Below are 16,414 nucleotides of genomic sequence, written 5' to 3' on the forward strand. Positions count from 1 at the left end.
GTCCCCACATGTCTCTGGACGCGTCACCCGGTTTGTCAATTTTCTTCCTTAATTGACTGATGGACAGGTACGTGAAGGAGATAGCGAGTAGAATTTTGTGTTTAGTACTCTCGCGAGTGGCGAGGAGAGCTTTGCTTTGCGCTTTTATCAACCAAACTTTGGATGACGTGGCGTAAGGAGGAGTCATCCTCACAGCTTTGGCGGTCGCCTCCTTAAGTTATTGAGCGATTTTTCAAAAATAATAATAAAATGTAGAAGTGGAATTACGATATTCTCCCTAAGATTTCAACATTTTACCTTTGTGCTCCCCACCAAAAGTTGGGTGGCAAATAGTTTGGTCGGAATTTATTTTTATTTTTTAAAAGGCTAGAAAATAGTTTGGTGGAAATTTTTTTTTATTGAAAATTCATTTTAATTTTTTATTATTTCTTAAAATAGATTTAAGGTATGTTAATATATTTTTTCACAATATTTAAAAAAAATAAAAATATAAACAATAATTTATAAATTGTTTTAGCACTTTCATGAAAATAGATGAAAAAAAACTATTTTTCATATTTTGGAGTTCTGAATTATAATTTTATTTTTAAAAATAATTAAACAAAATTGTTTTTATTTTATTAAAATTTGTTTAAACTCATAAAAGGGTTATGAGATGGCCAAAACATGTGACCCATGCAATCGTTCATGTCATGATACATGCCAAAGCTAATATCATGACGGGTGTCATGACCGATGCTATGACATTTGCTATCATCACCGATGTCATGACCCATGCCATGAGCATGTACCTTAACTCGTGGTAATTTAGTTTTTATAATAAAAATGCTTTTTAAACTCATTGCGTAATGGACTCTTTATTCACTTTCAAGTAAAAATAATTTGAAAAAGAAACAAAGGTATGAAAGCCTTGAAATATAGGCATCTCTTGGATTCTTTGAATTTTGAGAAAGAAAAATTCACATTACATAATTATTCATGTTGTGTGAGGGTCAGACCCTTCAAATCAAAGTATAAACAGTATGAAGCAATGTGAATCAAAATCAAAATCAAAGTGTATCTTCTCATTGACCAAACCCCCACAAAATGTGGTGAGAAGCAATTGGCTTAATTAATTAGTATTATTTGTCATAATCATGGCAGGTTTGGACCTTTTTCATCCTTTAATTATACCCATTTTGAAATTATATCTTTTTAATTTAGAAAAAAATAAATTCATCATGGTGAAAACAACAGAAATTGTGGGTATTTTTATATATTTTTGCAATGGTTAATACCCAAAAATGAGACTAGTCCCATGTGTTAAATAACCCATAAAGGCCACTGCAACCCACTAGGTGACCTCACCTCATGATGTCATATGTTTTTTAAAGCAAGTTTTACCCTTGATTAAATCCATTTGTGTAAATTTGTGCATATTTTAGAGTGAAATGATTCTAAAATTCGTTTTTAACTTTAAAAGTGTTTTTGAAAAAAAAAATTAGGGTATGTTTGATAATTGTTTTCAAAAGCAATTATGAAAAATAGTTTTCGAAAATCATTATATAATGTTTTGTAGAATAAAAATTTGTTTGAAAATTTAAAATATTTGTAATTTGTTTTAATATTTTTAAATATGTTTTAAAAATAATTTTTATATCTAGTATTTTAATTTTTAATCATTTTATATATTTGTATAATTATTTTTTTAAATAGTCGTAAAAAAAAGTGAAAACAACATAAAACAATTAAAAGATATTTTCTAAAGACACTTTATTTTCTATTCTTAAAAATAGAAAACAAAAAACTGTTTTTAATGATTAAACACACTTTTGTGTTTTTTGGTTTTGGAGAATATAATATTGTTATGGAAAATAGTTGTCACATAAGCTCGGAGTGTTTAACAAAATTTTAAAAATTCGATTAAAAATATGAAAATTTATTTGTAATATTGGAAAATCACTTGTAATATAAAATCACTTAAAAGAAAAATACTACCAAATGCACTAAGAAGGCATTTGACAATAATTTTAGGAAGTGTTTCTAATATTTCTAATATTTATAATACTTAAAAAATAAAAAATTTTAAGTATTAGAAATGGAAAAAATACTTTTTAGAATCACTATTAAACACATTTTTAGAAGTGTTTTTAGCCTTTTTTTCAAGTATTAAAAATACTTCTTAGAATCATTGTCAAACGCACTATAAAAAATTTCAAGTATTAAAAATTGTAGAAACGCTTTATAGAAATACTACCAAATACACTCTTAAACTACTTTGAATATAAACACTGATATATGTATTCTTACACCTAAGGTTTAAGGCTTCTTTTATAAGGAAAATAAAATATGACAAAAATAATTTAAAATTTTTTGAAGTTTATATGGTGGAAAAATAATAATAATTTGTAGACGTATGTAAGTAAATTTTGGGGTAAGATTGGTTAAATTTTTGTTTTAAAAATTCAAAAAATTAAAATAATTTTGAAAATCATACTTGATAAATTCATTTCATTTCATTTTTAAAAATTTAATAGTAATAATTTTTTAAAAATAAGGCATGAAAAATTTTTTGTTCCTACAATTTTAAAATTGGAAAGTAATAAAATTGGAAAGAATAGTCAAATAGTAAAATAATAAAAATATTTAGGTTATATTTGGTTTTGAGAAAGTATTAAGGAAAAAAATATTAAAATACACATGTGAAGACGAAAAAGAACTTTCACTATTATTGAAGGAGATTAAAATCTTAGACTTCTTAAATCTCTCAATTTACATAAAAAAAAAAGAGACTTACTATTTTTGTCAAAATAATCCCCTTAAGATAATTTTTTATTTGGGAGAGAAGAATAATCAAACAATAAAATAATGAAAATATTTAGGTTATATTTGGTTCTGGAAAAGTATTAAGGGAAAGAAAAAAAAAATTAGGGTTATGTTTGGTTCCCAAAAAATTTGAGAGAAAATGGAAGGGAAAGAAAATATTAAAGAAAAATTGAAGGAAAGAAAATGTTAGAGAAAATAAAAAAACTGATTAAAAGTTGATAAATTATTTTTATTTGCTATTTCAAAGTCATTTGACTTATTTTAAGTTATCGATATAAAAATTAAATAATTTAAAAATACATAACCTTGTAGCTAGTTTTAATTATATTTAATTTTCTTTGATAGTTTTCATAGGACAACAAAAAAAATGAGAAAATAATTTTTCTTTATATTTTTTTTTCTTAGTATTTTTCAATAACCAAACATAACTTAATAGAAAAATGATTTTATCATATGTAATTATCATCTGAAAAAATTTAAAGAAAATAAAATATAATTAAAAATGGTTAGAAACTTATAAATTTTCAAATTGTTTAATCTTTATTTTGATGAGTTAAAATAAATAAAATGAATTTAAAATAATAAATAAAAAATAATTTTTCGTCTTTAACTTATTTTTCTTTCCTTATACTTTTTTTACTCTATTTTTTTTCCTTCAAATTTCCGAGAACCAAACATCACCTTAACACGATTTGAATTCTTTTACATATAAAATACTTCTTATAAAGCATATATGCTAGTAACATTGGTAAAGGCTCTATTAAATTATTGATGTAGCAAGGTGTAATTATAGGGCATGAAATGAAACATGGAGAATATGAAAAAGCATGAAATAATTATTGGATGCCATAACTTCAAATGTGGGAACACTTCATTACATGTGTCTCTCTTGACAAGATCCTTGCTTTTTCTATAGAAAGAATATCTTCTCATCATCCTACTCATCAATATTGGCTGCTCCTCGTCCCCATACCTATCCATTTTCTCTTCATAAAATAGAAAAGAAAAGAAAAGAAAAGAAAAGAAAAGGTTATTATCCATTGATTTATAGGCTTTAATTTTTGTTTGTGGTAGCTGCCACTCACTCCCAGTTCTCAATTTTAGGATTTTTTTTTTTTTGATTTGGGGAAATTATATTTTAAAAAATAATTAAAACTAACTTTGAAACAAAATCTATTTTTCATTGCATATCCTTAAAAAAAAAAGAGGTAATATTTGCTAACTATTTTTTAAAACAATTTTTTTTTTCATTCTTAGAAAAAAAAGGAAAACAAGTTTGATAACTAAAAAGCAAAAAATAAAGGATTTGTTTGATAATTGTTTTCAAGAACAATATTTTATTTTCTAAAACAAAAATTTTAAAAAATAAGTTTAACAATTAAAAACTGTTTTTTTATTTTTGTTTTTTGTTCTTAAGAATATAAAACACTTGTTTTTAGATAATATCTTTTAGTTGTTTTTTTTTTATTTTTATTTATTTTCTAAGAGTTATTTAAAAAAATAATTTTACTGACAAATAAAATGATTAAAAATAAAACATTATATATAAAAATTATTTTTAAAATATATTAAAAATAAGTTAAAAACATTTTAAGATTTGTTTGGGAACCATTTTCTATTATCCAGAGCAAAAAACATAGAAAATAAGGTTTGACAACAAAGAATTATTTTTTGTTTATGTTTTTAAGAACATAAAATATTGTATTTTTAAATAATATTTTTTAATTTTTTTCACTTATTTTTTGAGGGTTGTTTTAAAAAAATTATACAAATATATAGGATACTTAAAAATAAAACACTAGACATAAAATTTATTATTGAAACACATTTAAAAATATTAAAAACAAGTTGAAAACATTTTAGGGCAACACATGGTGTTTTTACATAACATCTTTGAATTGTTTTTTATTGTTTTCTTGTTTTAAAAAATAATTATACAAATATATAAAATGATTAAAAATAAAATATTAGATATAAAATTTATTTTTAAAATATATTTTAAAATATTAAAAATAAGTTAAAAATATATTAAATTTTTAAATAAATTTTTATACTACAAAATATCATAAAACAATTTTCAAAAACTATTTTTCAGAGTTGTTTTCAAAAATAGTTATCAAACATGTTATATATAATTGTTTTATTTTTATTTTTTTTTATCAAATACCCACAATCATTTAAATTTGAAAAATTATAATTGGAAAACGCTTCAAACATTTTTATGATTTTTAAAATTGGACGCCATTCAAGTGAGAATTTCTTGTAAGACGAAGCAAGCATTAAAGCTATGTATAAAATGAATAAAATTCTTAAACGGTACCCCACATTTCTTAATACATTCCCTTAAAAGTCATTGTGGAAGAAAATTTTATTTAATTAAAATTCTCAAATTATTTTTAATTTTAATAAAAATATTACTTACAAATCCGAAAATCAATTACACGTCAACATTTATTAATAATTTTTTTACACGTCAATATTTATTAATAATTTTATTATTATTATTGGATTTAAAATTTAGAAAAAAAAAAAAGGGTATGAGAGTCAAATTAGGTAGGCGAAAGGGTAGTTATAGTCCAGAAAAGACTAAAAAAAAAGAGTGCCGTTGGGAGGCTCCGATGACGTGGCAGAAAACGTACTGGATAAGTAAATATTTGTACACACATAAAATACACGCATTCTCTTCTTTCTCTCTCTACTCTACTCTCAACGCAAAACCAAAAGGCAAAAACAAAAACAAAACGCTCTTCAAAAGCACACAAAGCAAAAACAATCCCAAGAAACAAAAACACCGAAAGCAATCTCTTCTTCTCCTCCTTCGTTTCCTTCTTTCTTTCTTGAATTTGAAGGAATCGGAATCGATATTCAAATTCAAGAACACGCTTGGTCGTCGTCGTGAAATGGTTGCCGGAGTGGACTCGTCGGACCCTGCTACAGTGGCAGGAATTGCGATGGATTTTCCGGTGTCGGATGAGGCGGCGTTTGTTTCGCCTCCGAGGGTTCCACCGAGGCTCCGGAGGAGGCTCGTGGAGAGCAGGAGTCCGTCCACTGCTGAGGAAATCGAAGCCAAGCTTCGGGACGCCGATCGTCGGAGACAGGTCGTCAATTTTTTTTTGATCGTGTCTTAGGCTTCTGGGAAAATTGAGGAAATGGATAAAAGAGTAGAATTTTGGGATTTTTCTTTTGTTTCTGTTTGCTTTTGAAGTAAAAAAAAAGGTTCAAGTCAATTGAGCGAGATAGTGCTTTTAGGCTCTGTTGAATGGAGTTTTCTGATTTTCCCGGTTCCAAATAACGGGAATTTCTTTTTCTTTTCTTTTTTTTCCATTATTTTCTCAGCATCCAAACAGGTTATTTATATTTTCTTTTGTTTTTTTAGGTGTTACTGTTTGAATTGTACCTTTACTTTGAAGGTTGTTATTTATAGTGTTAGGTGGGGGTGGGTGCTTCTTCTTCTTTCTCTTGGTTTTCTATGTTTGGTCATGAATGTAAACTATCTATGCCTTTCTTGTTTGCCGTGAATTCCGGGATGATATGAGCATGGTCATTTGTATTTTCAATTTGGGTGAAATTTTAATTTTTTTTGTAGCCACCCGTGACTTCAATTTCATGGGAACTATACTTTTTATTTATTTTTTATTGCCGTTTATTTTTCTCCAATTTCCCTTTCCTGGTTTTGAGTTGATCGAATTTCCATTTCCTGGTGCAGCAATTCTACGAGAGGCTGTCAAGCAAGGCACGGCCAAAGATGAGAAGCCCGTCACGGTCTTCCTCCAATGAGGAAGACCTTGGTCAGCGTCTTGAAGCAAAGCTCCAAGCAGCTGAGCAGAAAAGGTACTTTTGGGAGTGATTTTGATAGGTGTTAAAAGGGCTTCCTTGGATGTTTGACAGTTTTTTTAAAAATCACTTTTAAAAATGAGGTGATTCTACTTGGTAGGGATACTTCCAAAAACCACTGCTTTCTTATATATTAAAACACTTTTTTAAATTTGTATCCAATCAATCACTGAATGATTCTCTTTAAAAGCAGTTTGCGTTTCTAATGAAAACATTACTAACAAAAGTGCTAACCAGAATTACTCCCAAATGGGCTGTAAATTTTGTAGCATGGTCTCTGAGCACTTGTGTTGTGTTGTGTTGTGTTGTGTTGTATTTCTCTAATGGCCGGCTTGAATTGTTATTGCCATTGTTATGCTAGAGATGATTTAAGGTATGGTTATGTGCTAGAGATTATATTCGTATATCTCAGTTGGGCAGTTGGCAAATCTTGTTTCCAAACAAAACAATTTAGGTACCTATCATTGGTTAGGTTTCAAAAGGTCTATCATGTGATAACTAACTGTTCCTAGACATCGTTTCTCTGAAGTGGTTTGGTATCTGGCTCATTGCTGTCCTACTTGTGTATAATGATAATGATGTAGGCTGTGATGCTAATCTATTCATATACTTTTGATCATCCTTCTCCTTTTCTGGGCTTGAAAAGTGTGTAACAACCACATTTCTTGCGAGTACCATTTAGATGCTTGGTCATGACCATACCATCTTCATAGGCTCAATTACATGTCCCCTAGTGCATTTTTAAGTAGTAGACATCCACAAATATGACAGTTGCATAACTAGTTCAAGAACTTCTCAAATTGTCTTGTTCATTGCTCTATAATAATAAAAGCTATGTACCATGGAAAGCTTAAATTTTTATGTACACAGTAAATCTCTCTTTAGTAATTGCCTAAAAAAACTCCACATCCTCATTCATGGTGTTGATGGTATGTGTATATGAATGTCCATCTCATTGGTTTCCTTGCCAACCTTGTCCAAAATAAAATATCCAATAACTACTATGCTTTCATTTTTTGTGTCATTTGGGTACTGTGATTGATGATGGAAAAGATAAGTAAGGGACATTTTGCAAATTATTGACTCCAAACAGAAAACTATAACTTACAACATATGTTGAAATTAGATTTCCCAGAGAAGGGATTCATTTGTTTCTCTCTCCCTCTTTCTCTTTATATATATATATATATATATATATATGTATGTATGTATGTATGCATGTATTTATGTATATATGTAAATTAGGTGTGTTAGTATGACATCTGAATTTGAATTCTTTGATATTACTGTAGCTTGCTGCTTTTGATATGTAGGAAAGTTTTATAACTCTAATCTATTCTAAATCTAGTTGATGCTAGTCAATTTTATGGTACTTGTTTACTTAATTTTTTAACCAACAGGTTGAGCATTTTGGCAAAGGCTCAGATGCGGTTGGCTAGGTTGGATGAGCTTCGGCAAGCTGCTAAAATAGAGGTACAAATGCGTTTTGAAAAGGAGCGCAAGAATCTTGGTACAAAAGTGGAATCACGGGTTCAGCAGGCAGAAGAAAATAGAATGCTCATCCAAAAGGCTTATAGGCAGAGGAGGGCCACGTTAAAGGAGAGAACATCTCAGTCCTTATTGAGGAGGATGGCTCGGGAGAGCAAGTATAAGGAGCGTGTGCGTGCTGCAATTCACCAGAAGCGTGTTGCTGCTGAGAAGAAGCGCTTAGGATTGCTGGAAGCAGAGAAGAAGAGAGCACGTGCTCGGGTATTGCAAGTGCGGCGGGTAGCTAAGTCTGTTTCTCATCAACGAGAAATTGAGAGGAGGAGAATAAAAGATCAGTTGGAAGATCGACTACAAAGGGTACTTACTAATTTTCAGTAATTTTGAATAAGATCTTTCAACAAATGGAATTGTTCTTCTGCGACTTGGTGATCACTTCTAGTGCTAGTTATAATACTACATGCTTTCTCATGGAATTCTTGATAAATAGGCAAAGAGGCAGAGAGCAGAATATCTGAGGCAGAGAGGAAGACTACATGGTTCTGCGCGTGTGAATTTGAAGAAGATGCACAGGCAGGCAGATCTCCTTTCAAGGAAACTAGCGAGGTAAAGCTAGCATGTTTTTCCACCATAGTATATTTTACATTCATTTACCATTGTTTGAACTGGTTTTATTTTTTCTACAGAAGTTATGTATATTTTCTTAGCTTCTCTAGTCACAAGTCAGCTCATCAGGAGAGTATTCATGGCCTAGCTTGCTACTTCCCTACTTCGATGGGAGTACTATAATATTCATGGCCTAGCTTGTTCTATCAAATGACTCATGCATTTCATTGTGAACAACTGTTTTCTTTACCATCATCATAACCTTGCAGATGTTTATATGAAGATCTAAATAAAAAATGAAAATAATAAAGTGAAGATGTGTTTATTCCTTGCTCTATAGGTGAACAGTCCTTTTGATTTTGGCAATATTCTCATACTTGTAAACTTGCCTGCAGATTCAGTTGGATATGAATTTTTTTTTGCCTTTTTCCTTTCTTTCTTCTAGCATTCTTTCCTTTTTCTTTTTCTTTAATTTTTCAAAGCTACCTATATTTTTCATCCTGAAAAATTATTGCAATTTAGGTGCTGGAGACGGTTCCTCAAGCTGAAGGGAACTACGTTAACCTTGGCAAAAGCTTTTGATGCCTTGAAAATTAATGAGGAATGTGTTAAGTCAATGCCATTTGAGCAGCTTGCTCTTCTGATTGAATCAACTGCTACCCTTGAGACTGTAAAAGCTCTACTAGACCGGTTTGAGAGTCGCTTTAAGCTTTCACAGGCTATTGCTGCTACCACTAGTCCATCCAGCTGGAATAACATCGATCACCTTCTAAAGAGAGTCGCTTCCCCAAATAGAAGGGGTACACCTAGGACTTCTAGTAGGAGCAGAGGCACAAAGAAACAGGGGTCCATCAGACAAGCAGCCAAAATTCCAGCCAAATTATCAAGGTATCAAGTGAGAGTGGTGCTCTGTGCTTACATGATATTGGGTCATCCAGATGCTGTTTTCAGTGGTCAAGGAGAGTGTGAGATTGCACTGGCCCAGTCAGCTAAAAGTTTTGTACGAGAGTTTGAATTACTGATAAAGATTATTTTAGATGGGCCCATGCAGAGTTCTGATGAAGAGTCTGACCCCACATTGCCAAGACGTTGGGCCTTCAGGTCTCAGCTTGTGGCATTTGATAAAGCCTGGTGCGCCTACTTGAATTGCTTTGTGGTGTGGAAAGTTAAGGATGCTCGGTCATTGGAGGAGGATTTGGTGAGAGCAGCTTGCCAGCTTGAGCTCTCTATGATTCAAACTTGCAAGATTACTCCAAAAGGAGATAATGGTGCTCTTACTCATGACATGAAGGCAATTCAGAAGCAGGTTTTTTTACCCACTTTATGAATAATCTTTTTTGGGAAAATTATCAAACATGCTTGACCACTAAAATTAAAAAAAAGAAAAAAGAAAAAGGGTTTGGGCATCCAACAGGATTCCACCAAATACTAGCAAATCAAGTATCCCATGTTCTTTCGCACTAAATAATTTTTCTCTTTTTTATTTTTATTATTTTATTTTTAAGCCTTTAGAAATCATTCTGTGACCAAAAGCTTCATATAAAAATTCAAATCCAGCTATTTAAGCTTACAAATTAAAGTGCATTTTGAATTTTCTGTTAAAAGGAGGCTTTAAATGTAGTAAAATTTGTTGGTGCAAGATGTTTGTGTTAGCAGGTCAATCCTCTTATTTAGGCTTCCATTACTGACCAGAACTTCTTGACAACCAATGGTTTCAGTAGTCCTTTTTCTGGCGTATATGCCTAATGGTTGTCACTGCATTTATGTTGACACAGGTTACAGAAGATCAGAAACTTCTGAGGGAAAAAGTGCAACATCTGAGTGGAGATGCTGGGATTGAGCGTATGGAATGTGCTCTTTCCGAGACACGAAGTAAATACTTTCAAGCAATGGAGAAAGGAATCTCGATAGGGTCACCAATTGTGCAATTTTTATCTCCAACCCTGCCTAGTTCCTCAGATGCACCTTCTGTTGCTAGTCCAGAGAAAAGAAGTAACCTGATTGAGGGCAGTGAGAAGTCAAGCCATGTAGTTCGCTCCTTATTTGGAGAAGATGCTTCTTCCCAGCCTGGAATAGCTGGCCTCTCTTCTCCTAGAAGCAGTTTAGACGGTCAGTTGGATTCTTCTGCCAAAAAATTGGTAGCAGAAAATGAATTGATTGTAAATGAACTTGTTCATGAGCAGCACTATGCTTTTGCTGATAGCTTGAGTATTGCTGACAAAGAGCAAAGGAATATGAAGGTTAGTATATTTTCTTAATTATAATTCTCTCTAAAACAATAATCAGCATGCATGGTAGAAGTAGAACCTGACAAGTCCAAATCTTAACATTTTCTTGTATATGTGAAGAGAAATAGAGGAAATGCCCCTTTCATTAATAAATGCTTTGGTGGTGTTCTTCCCTTTGAAGCTGACATGAATGAACATGTTTTTCATGTCCTGTCAATGTAATGCATGACTGAGGCATGCTGATGTAGGACAACCCTAGGATGGTTGCTTACACTCAACGGTAGGTGGGCTAGGGTTTTATTTTTAGGGTGTAAGGAGAGGAATAAGGAATAAATTTTATGGTAGAGAAAATTATAAGATAAGAAATAGAGAGAAAGAAGAAACAATGAAAAAAAGATGGAAAACCTTAGAGTCTCACTAAGGCCTTCAAGGGGTCTCACCATTGACGGTTGCAACCTTGCAATGCAAGAAAATATAATATTATTAATATCAATTTATCCCTTTGATTTACATTGATTAGCCTATTTATAGGCTTATCTAAGAAATCCAAAGTCTACTAAGACTCTAATAACCTATTATGATTTAATTCTAATTATAACATTCAAAGTCTACTAGGACTCTAATAACCTATCATGACTCAAATTCTAATTATATTATAACTCAACTAGCTAATCCTAATTAGATTCCAACAAAGACCAATCCTAATTCAATTCTAATTAATATTAATCCTACTTAAAGTTTACTTAGCTCTTTCCTTTCCTCCTTGAGTAAACTTTAAAAGGCTTTCCCCCATCACATGCTGTAATTCTTGTTTGGCCAAATAGGTTTATGATTCATTAGTGTGGATTTTTATGGAATGGGATTTGACCATTTCATTTGAAAACCAATTGTTATTTAGTGACTGTAAGTGAAACCTTTTACAGCATTCAACATCATATCCTAAGGCCCATCCACTGGTTTAGGAGGGGTATTGTTGCACCTGAACAACCAACACAACTCCGCTGCTTTTTTAATTTGAACCCTTGATTTTGATACCAATCCTTAAATTGAATTTTGATCATTTCATCTGAAAAATTGGTGTCTAGTGAGGTAGACCAAATCTTTTATGGCATGCAACATTACACTGTACAAATTCATTTTAAGAGCCATCATTGGGTGAGCTATCCCTTGGGCTTAAGAATGATATTGTTGCACCTCAATAAGGTTATTGCCCCATAATCTTGTTAAATATTAGCTAGCTTGATACGCATTATTGTCTGGTAATTTAAACTTTAGGGCAATCGATATTTTAAAAAATGCTACTCAAGTCTTGGTTTCATGAGGTCGAGGCTTTGGACCCTTCCATTGGTTTTCCCCCATTTATTGAACTGAATACAATTGAGAGGGAGGCTGCATGTGAGGCAGGTGTTAAGTGGTAGCTGGCTTAATATATATTGTTAGCCCATTACTTAATAATTAAAGCCTTTTGGAGCCATTGGTAGTTTAATAACAACTAACATTAGAAATTGGTTGGGCTGGGCAATTATGAGTAGAGTTCTTGAATTAATCTGTTTCTTCATTTGTTCATTGCTCAGACAAAGATTAGAGAGACAATGGAGAAGGCTTTCTGGGATGGCATTATGGAATCTATGAAAGAGGATGAGCCCAACTATGATCGGGTTGTTGAACTCATGCGGGAAGTGAGGGATGAAATCTGCAATGTAGCTCCTCAGAGCTGGAAACCAGAGATTGTTGAAGCTATTGATCTAGATATTCTTTCTCAGGTAGTGATTGTACTACTACTATTACCTAGCCAGTAAATTATTACCATTGTTGAAACTAGTGGAGATTGGATATAATTTTTTGTTCTCTCTCTCTCTTTCTCTCTCTCTCTCTCCCCCTTCTCTTTTTTTGGGTCTAAGGTGCTGAAGTCAGGAAACCTGGACATAGATTATCTTGGAAAGATTTTGGAGTATGCGCTGGTCACTTTGCAGAAGCTCTCGGCTCCAGCTAATGAAGGTGAAATGAAGGTGATTCATGAGGGATTATTGAAGGAACTGGCTGAGATATGTGAAACAGAAGATAAATTGAAGAATTCACATGTTATTGCAATGATCAAGGGTCTGCGCTTTGTTCTGGAGCAGGTTCAGGTGTGTTTTTCTGCCCCTTCTCTAGTTTTTGTGATGCCATAATTTTTTATCTTAAATCACCAATGTATATGAATAATGACCACCTTTATTTCTTTACTGTTATGTCAGTATTTGGTTATTTTTGTGATGTCAGTACCATTTAGTAATCAAGTGATAGACCACAGATGATAGATATCCTAATCCTAATATGTCAATACTAGGCTTTGTATCAGGATGCACCTTGGCAAGTTCAAGGTTTAGATTAACTTCATACAGGATTTTTAAGTTTTAGATGATGCTTTCCATCTGTGTTAGGTTTTAAATGTATCACAGCAATTATTATAGTGGTTCTGCTAATGTTGATGATTTGTTATCACTGCATGCTAATATAACATATTGGTTCTATGGTGTTTTCTTCTAGAATCTGTTAACTACTCTAGTTTCTCTTAGAACCACACTTACTAGTCAAGATCACTAAAACCTCTGATGAGTCTACTGTAGGAATGTCAGTAGTGATTTATGCCTTCCATTGGTTTTTACTTAAACACTTGTCCACATACCACAAGAGCTTTTATTATTAATAATACATATCTATTTAATGTCCTGCAAAGCATTTCTGTAATCTTTATAATCAACAAAAAAAAGTGTATTTCTGAGGATATCAGCCTGTGTCAAGCGCTCTTTGTAGACAGGGAATCTGATAATTTTATCAGTTTTGTAAGAATGCACATTTGCTTGATTGGATATCTTACAACCTGCAGCAATTCCTGACAGGCACTTAAGCAGGAGATAAGCAAAGCACGTATAAGAATGATGGAGCCTTTGCTAAAGGGGCCTGCAGGTTTTGATTACCTTAAAAATGCTTTTGCCAACCATTATGGTTCTCCATCTGATGCATTCACCTCTCTACCACTGACGGCTCAGTGGATTTCATCCATATGGCATGGCAAAGATCAAGAGTGGAATGAACACAAAAATTCTCTCTCAGCCTTGACAAATGGTGAAAGTTCATATCAGGGGCGTCTTCCTTCCACCACTCTTAGAACTGGTGGCAGCATTATGGTCAAAACTAATGGAAGCCAAGTGACTTCGGTTCCTTCAGCTGCAACTAGTACAGGTTTGATTAGTGAAACTCATATAAAGTATTTTCTGTAAACAACCCATATTTTCAAGCATTTGAGGTCTCCCAAGGAGGAGTCCTTGATTCATTGGAAACACTAACTCTGTTTTGAATTGAAAATAGGATGTGATTCAAGATATGGAACAAATTTTTTCTAACACATTGTTATGTGGGTTTCTGTAATTGGATCAGGTAATCAACAACCTGAATGCAATGGAGAAAGGGTTGATTTGTTGGTGAGGCTTGGGTTGTTGAAGCTAGTAAGCGGGATATCTGGTATAACACAGGAATCTTTACCTGAAACACTTAAGCTTAACCTCAATAGGCTGAGAGCTGTTCAAGCCCAGATTCAGAAGATCATTGTGATTTCCACCAGGTAACTGGATCAGAGTGGAGTTAAAATTCTTACTTTTTGTGCTCATAACTTTAACCTAAGTTAATTTGATACACATCATTGGTCTATTACCTAAGAACTTAAACTCTTTGATTAAATCAATTGTTTAGCACGGTGTCACAGCCTTTATTGAACCCATGTGCAAGCAAGAAGGCTGCTCATGCGGGCAATTTGTTTGAATTTGTAGTTTAACATACACAAACACATTCTTTCCACATCATTTGATGGCTCTTTATATATTATCTATAAATTCAGAGTACTTAGGATTTGAGGGCATGAAGGGAAAAAGGACAGTGGTAAAGAAGGAAAAAGTAGAACTGTAATTAGCTTGGTCCTTGGGAAATATTTTTTGGGCACACTGTTCCATTATTTGGCCTGAACAAAAATCCTCAACATGTCAAAGCTATGTTGTACAAAATTCCTCACAGGTTAATATTTGTAGACGCTCTTCTGCCCTGAATACATAAGCCAGTAGTATTAGAGCTCTCCACATTACTGAGACAAATGGGCTACTGCCTTGAAACAGTTGATTTTTCCAGGAAAAGGAAAATTTTGTCCTCGTCAAGTTCCAATGACCCATCCTTCTATTTGCTTGCTCATTTTTTCATTTTTGGGAGTTCATTCTTTCCCTCCTTAATTGTCTAAGCACTGATGGATGCTAATCTCAAATAATGTAAATGCAGCATTCTTGTTTGTCGACAAATCCTCATGAGTGAGGTAGCACTAGCCAACCCTGTGGAGATGGAAAACATGGTAGTTAGGTGTGGAGAAGAAGTCTCAGAGCTCTTGGACCGTTCTGAAGAGGCAGGAATTGAAGAAATTGTTGAAATCATGAGTGGATTTTCAAGAGATGGTGAGGAAGCCTCCAACATCAACAAGCTTCAAGCGAGGAAAGCAGTTATGAGTAGGATGTTGGTGAAGAGCCTGCAAGCTGGGGATGCCGTGTTTGAGAGAATATCCCATGCTGTTTATTTGGCTGCAAGAGGAGTAGTGCTTGCAGGGAATGGCCCTCAAGGAAGAAAATTAGCAGAAATGGCACTCCGGCGGGTGGGAGCTGTTGATCTGACTGATAGAGTGGTGGAAGCTGCTGAAATATCGCTGGCAGCAGCCACGGTGTCGGTTAATGTTCATGGGCAATGGTATACATATCTGACTGATAACATGTGATTGGTTTGACATGAAGAAGAATGAAGTTAATTACAAGGTGGAAAGAAGAAAATAATGCACACACCTGTACATAGTAGTGGGTGTACATTTATGTTTTAAGTATGAACACAGGATGGAGGGTTGTTAATATGAAGAAATATTTCATGAATAGGAGAGGGATGTTGTAAATAATATTTATAACTGAATTGAATGTTTCTTTTCTATTCTGATTAAGCTCCCTTTATTTTCTGTCCAGACTCCAGAGAAATAAAGTCTGTCTGTCTGTCTGCATGTCTGTTAATAACATTTGGGATATAAATAATTGCTTTGATGTTTCATACGCTAAGTTTCTCTTTCATTTTGCTACTTGTGATATGACCTATAACCAAAAGTTCTTAGTTGTTAGAATGGATTTGGTTCAGGTAAGGAAGGATGGAAACAAGCAAAAGCTTGTGTAATCTCTGTAAATCATTGGTAACATAGTTCTGGAAAATCCAATTGAAGTAATGTTTGACCGCTTTTTTGTGGATTAGGTACCTTAGAAATGAGAACTTGCACAGAGGAGTGAATTTTGTATTGCATGAAGAGAGTGAATAAGCTCAACATAACACCATTCTTCATTCCTTTACAAAATTAGGAAGTTTAAATGTGAATGAATCAACTTACAGTATTCTTCATGATGTATGAA

The 16,414-nt window shown here is 32.7% G+C and overlaps 1 protein-coding gene across 1 annotated transcript; it reads left to right on the top strand.

The window, feature by feature from the left end:
• The first annotated feature begins 5,481 nt into the window (after positions 1-5,481).
• Positions 5,482-16,064, top strand: LOC100253141 (uncharacterized). The gene is made up of 11 exons (XM_010659349.3): positions 5,482-5,903; positions 6,512-6,636; positions 8,040-8,484; positions 8,615-8,730; positions 9,253-10,036; positions 10,506-10,970; positions 12,533-12,721; positions 12,860-13,087; positions 13,841-14,183; positions 14,379-14,562; positions 15,264-16,064. The coding sequence occupies exons 1-11, from the start codon at positions 5,706-5,708 to the stop codon at positions 15,745-15,747; spliced, it is 3,561 nt and encodes a 1,186-aa protein (XP_010657651.1). The 5' UTR covers positions 5,482-5,705; the 3' UTR covers positions 15,748-16,064.
• The last annotated feature ends 350 nt before the right edge of the window (positions 16,065-16,414 follow it).

This window comes from Vitis vinifera, chromosome 12 (genome assembly GCF_030704535.1).
Source record: "Vitis vinifera cultivar Pinot Noir 40024 chromosome 12, ASM3070453v1".
Lineage (NCBI taxonomy): Eukaryota > Viridiplantae > Streptophyta > Magnoliopsida > Vitales > Vitaceae > Vitis > Vitis vinifera.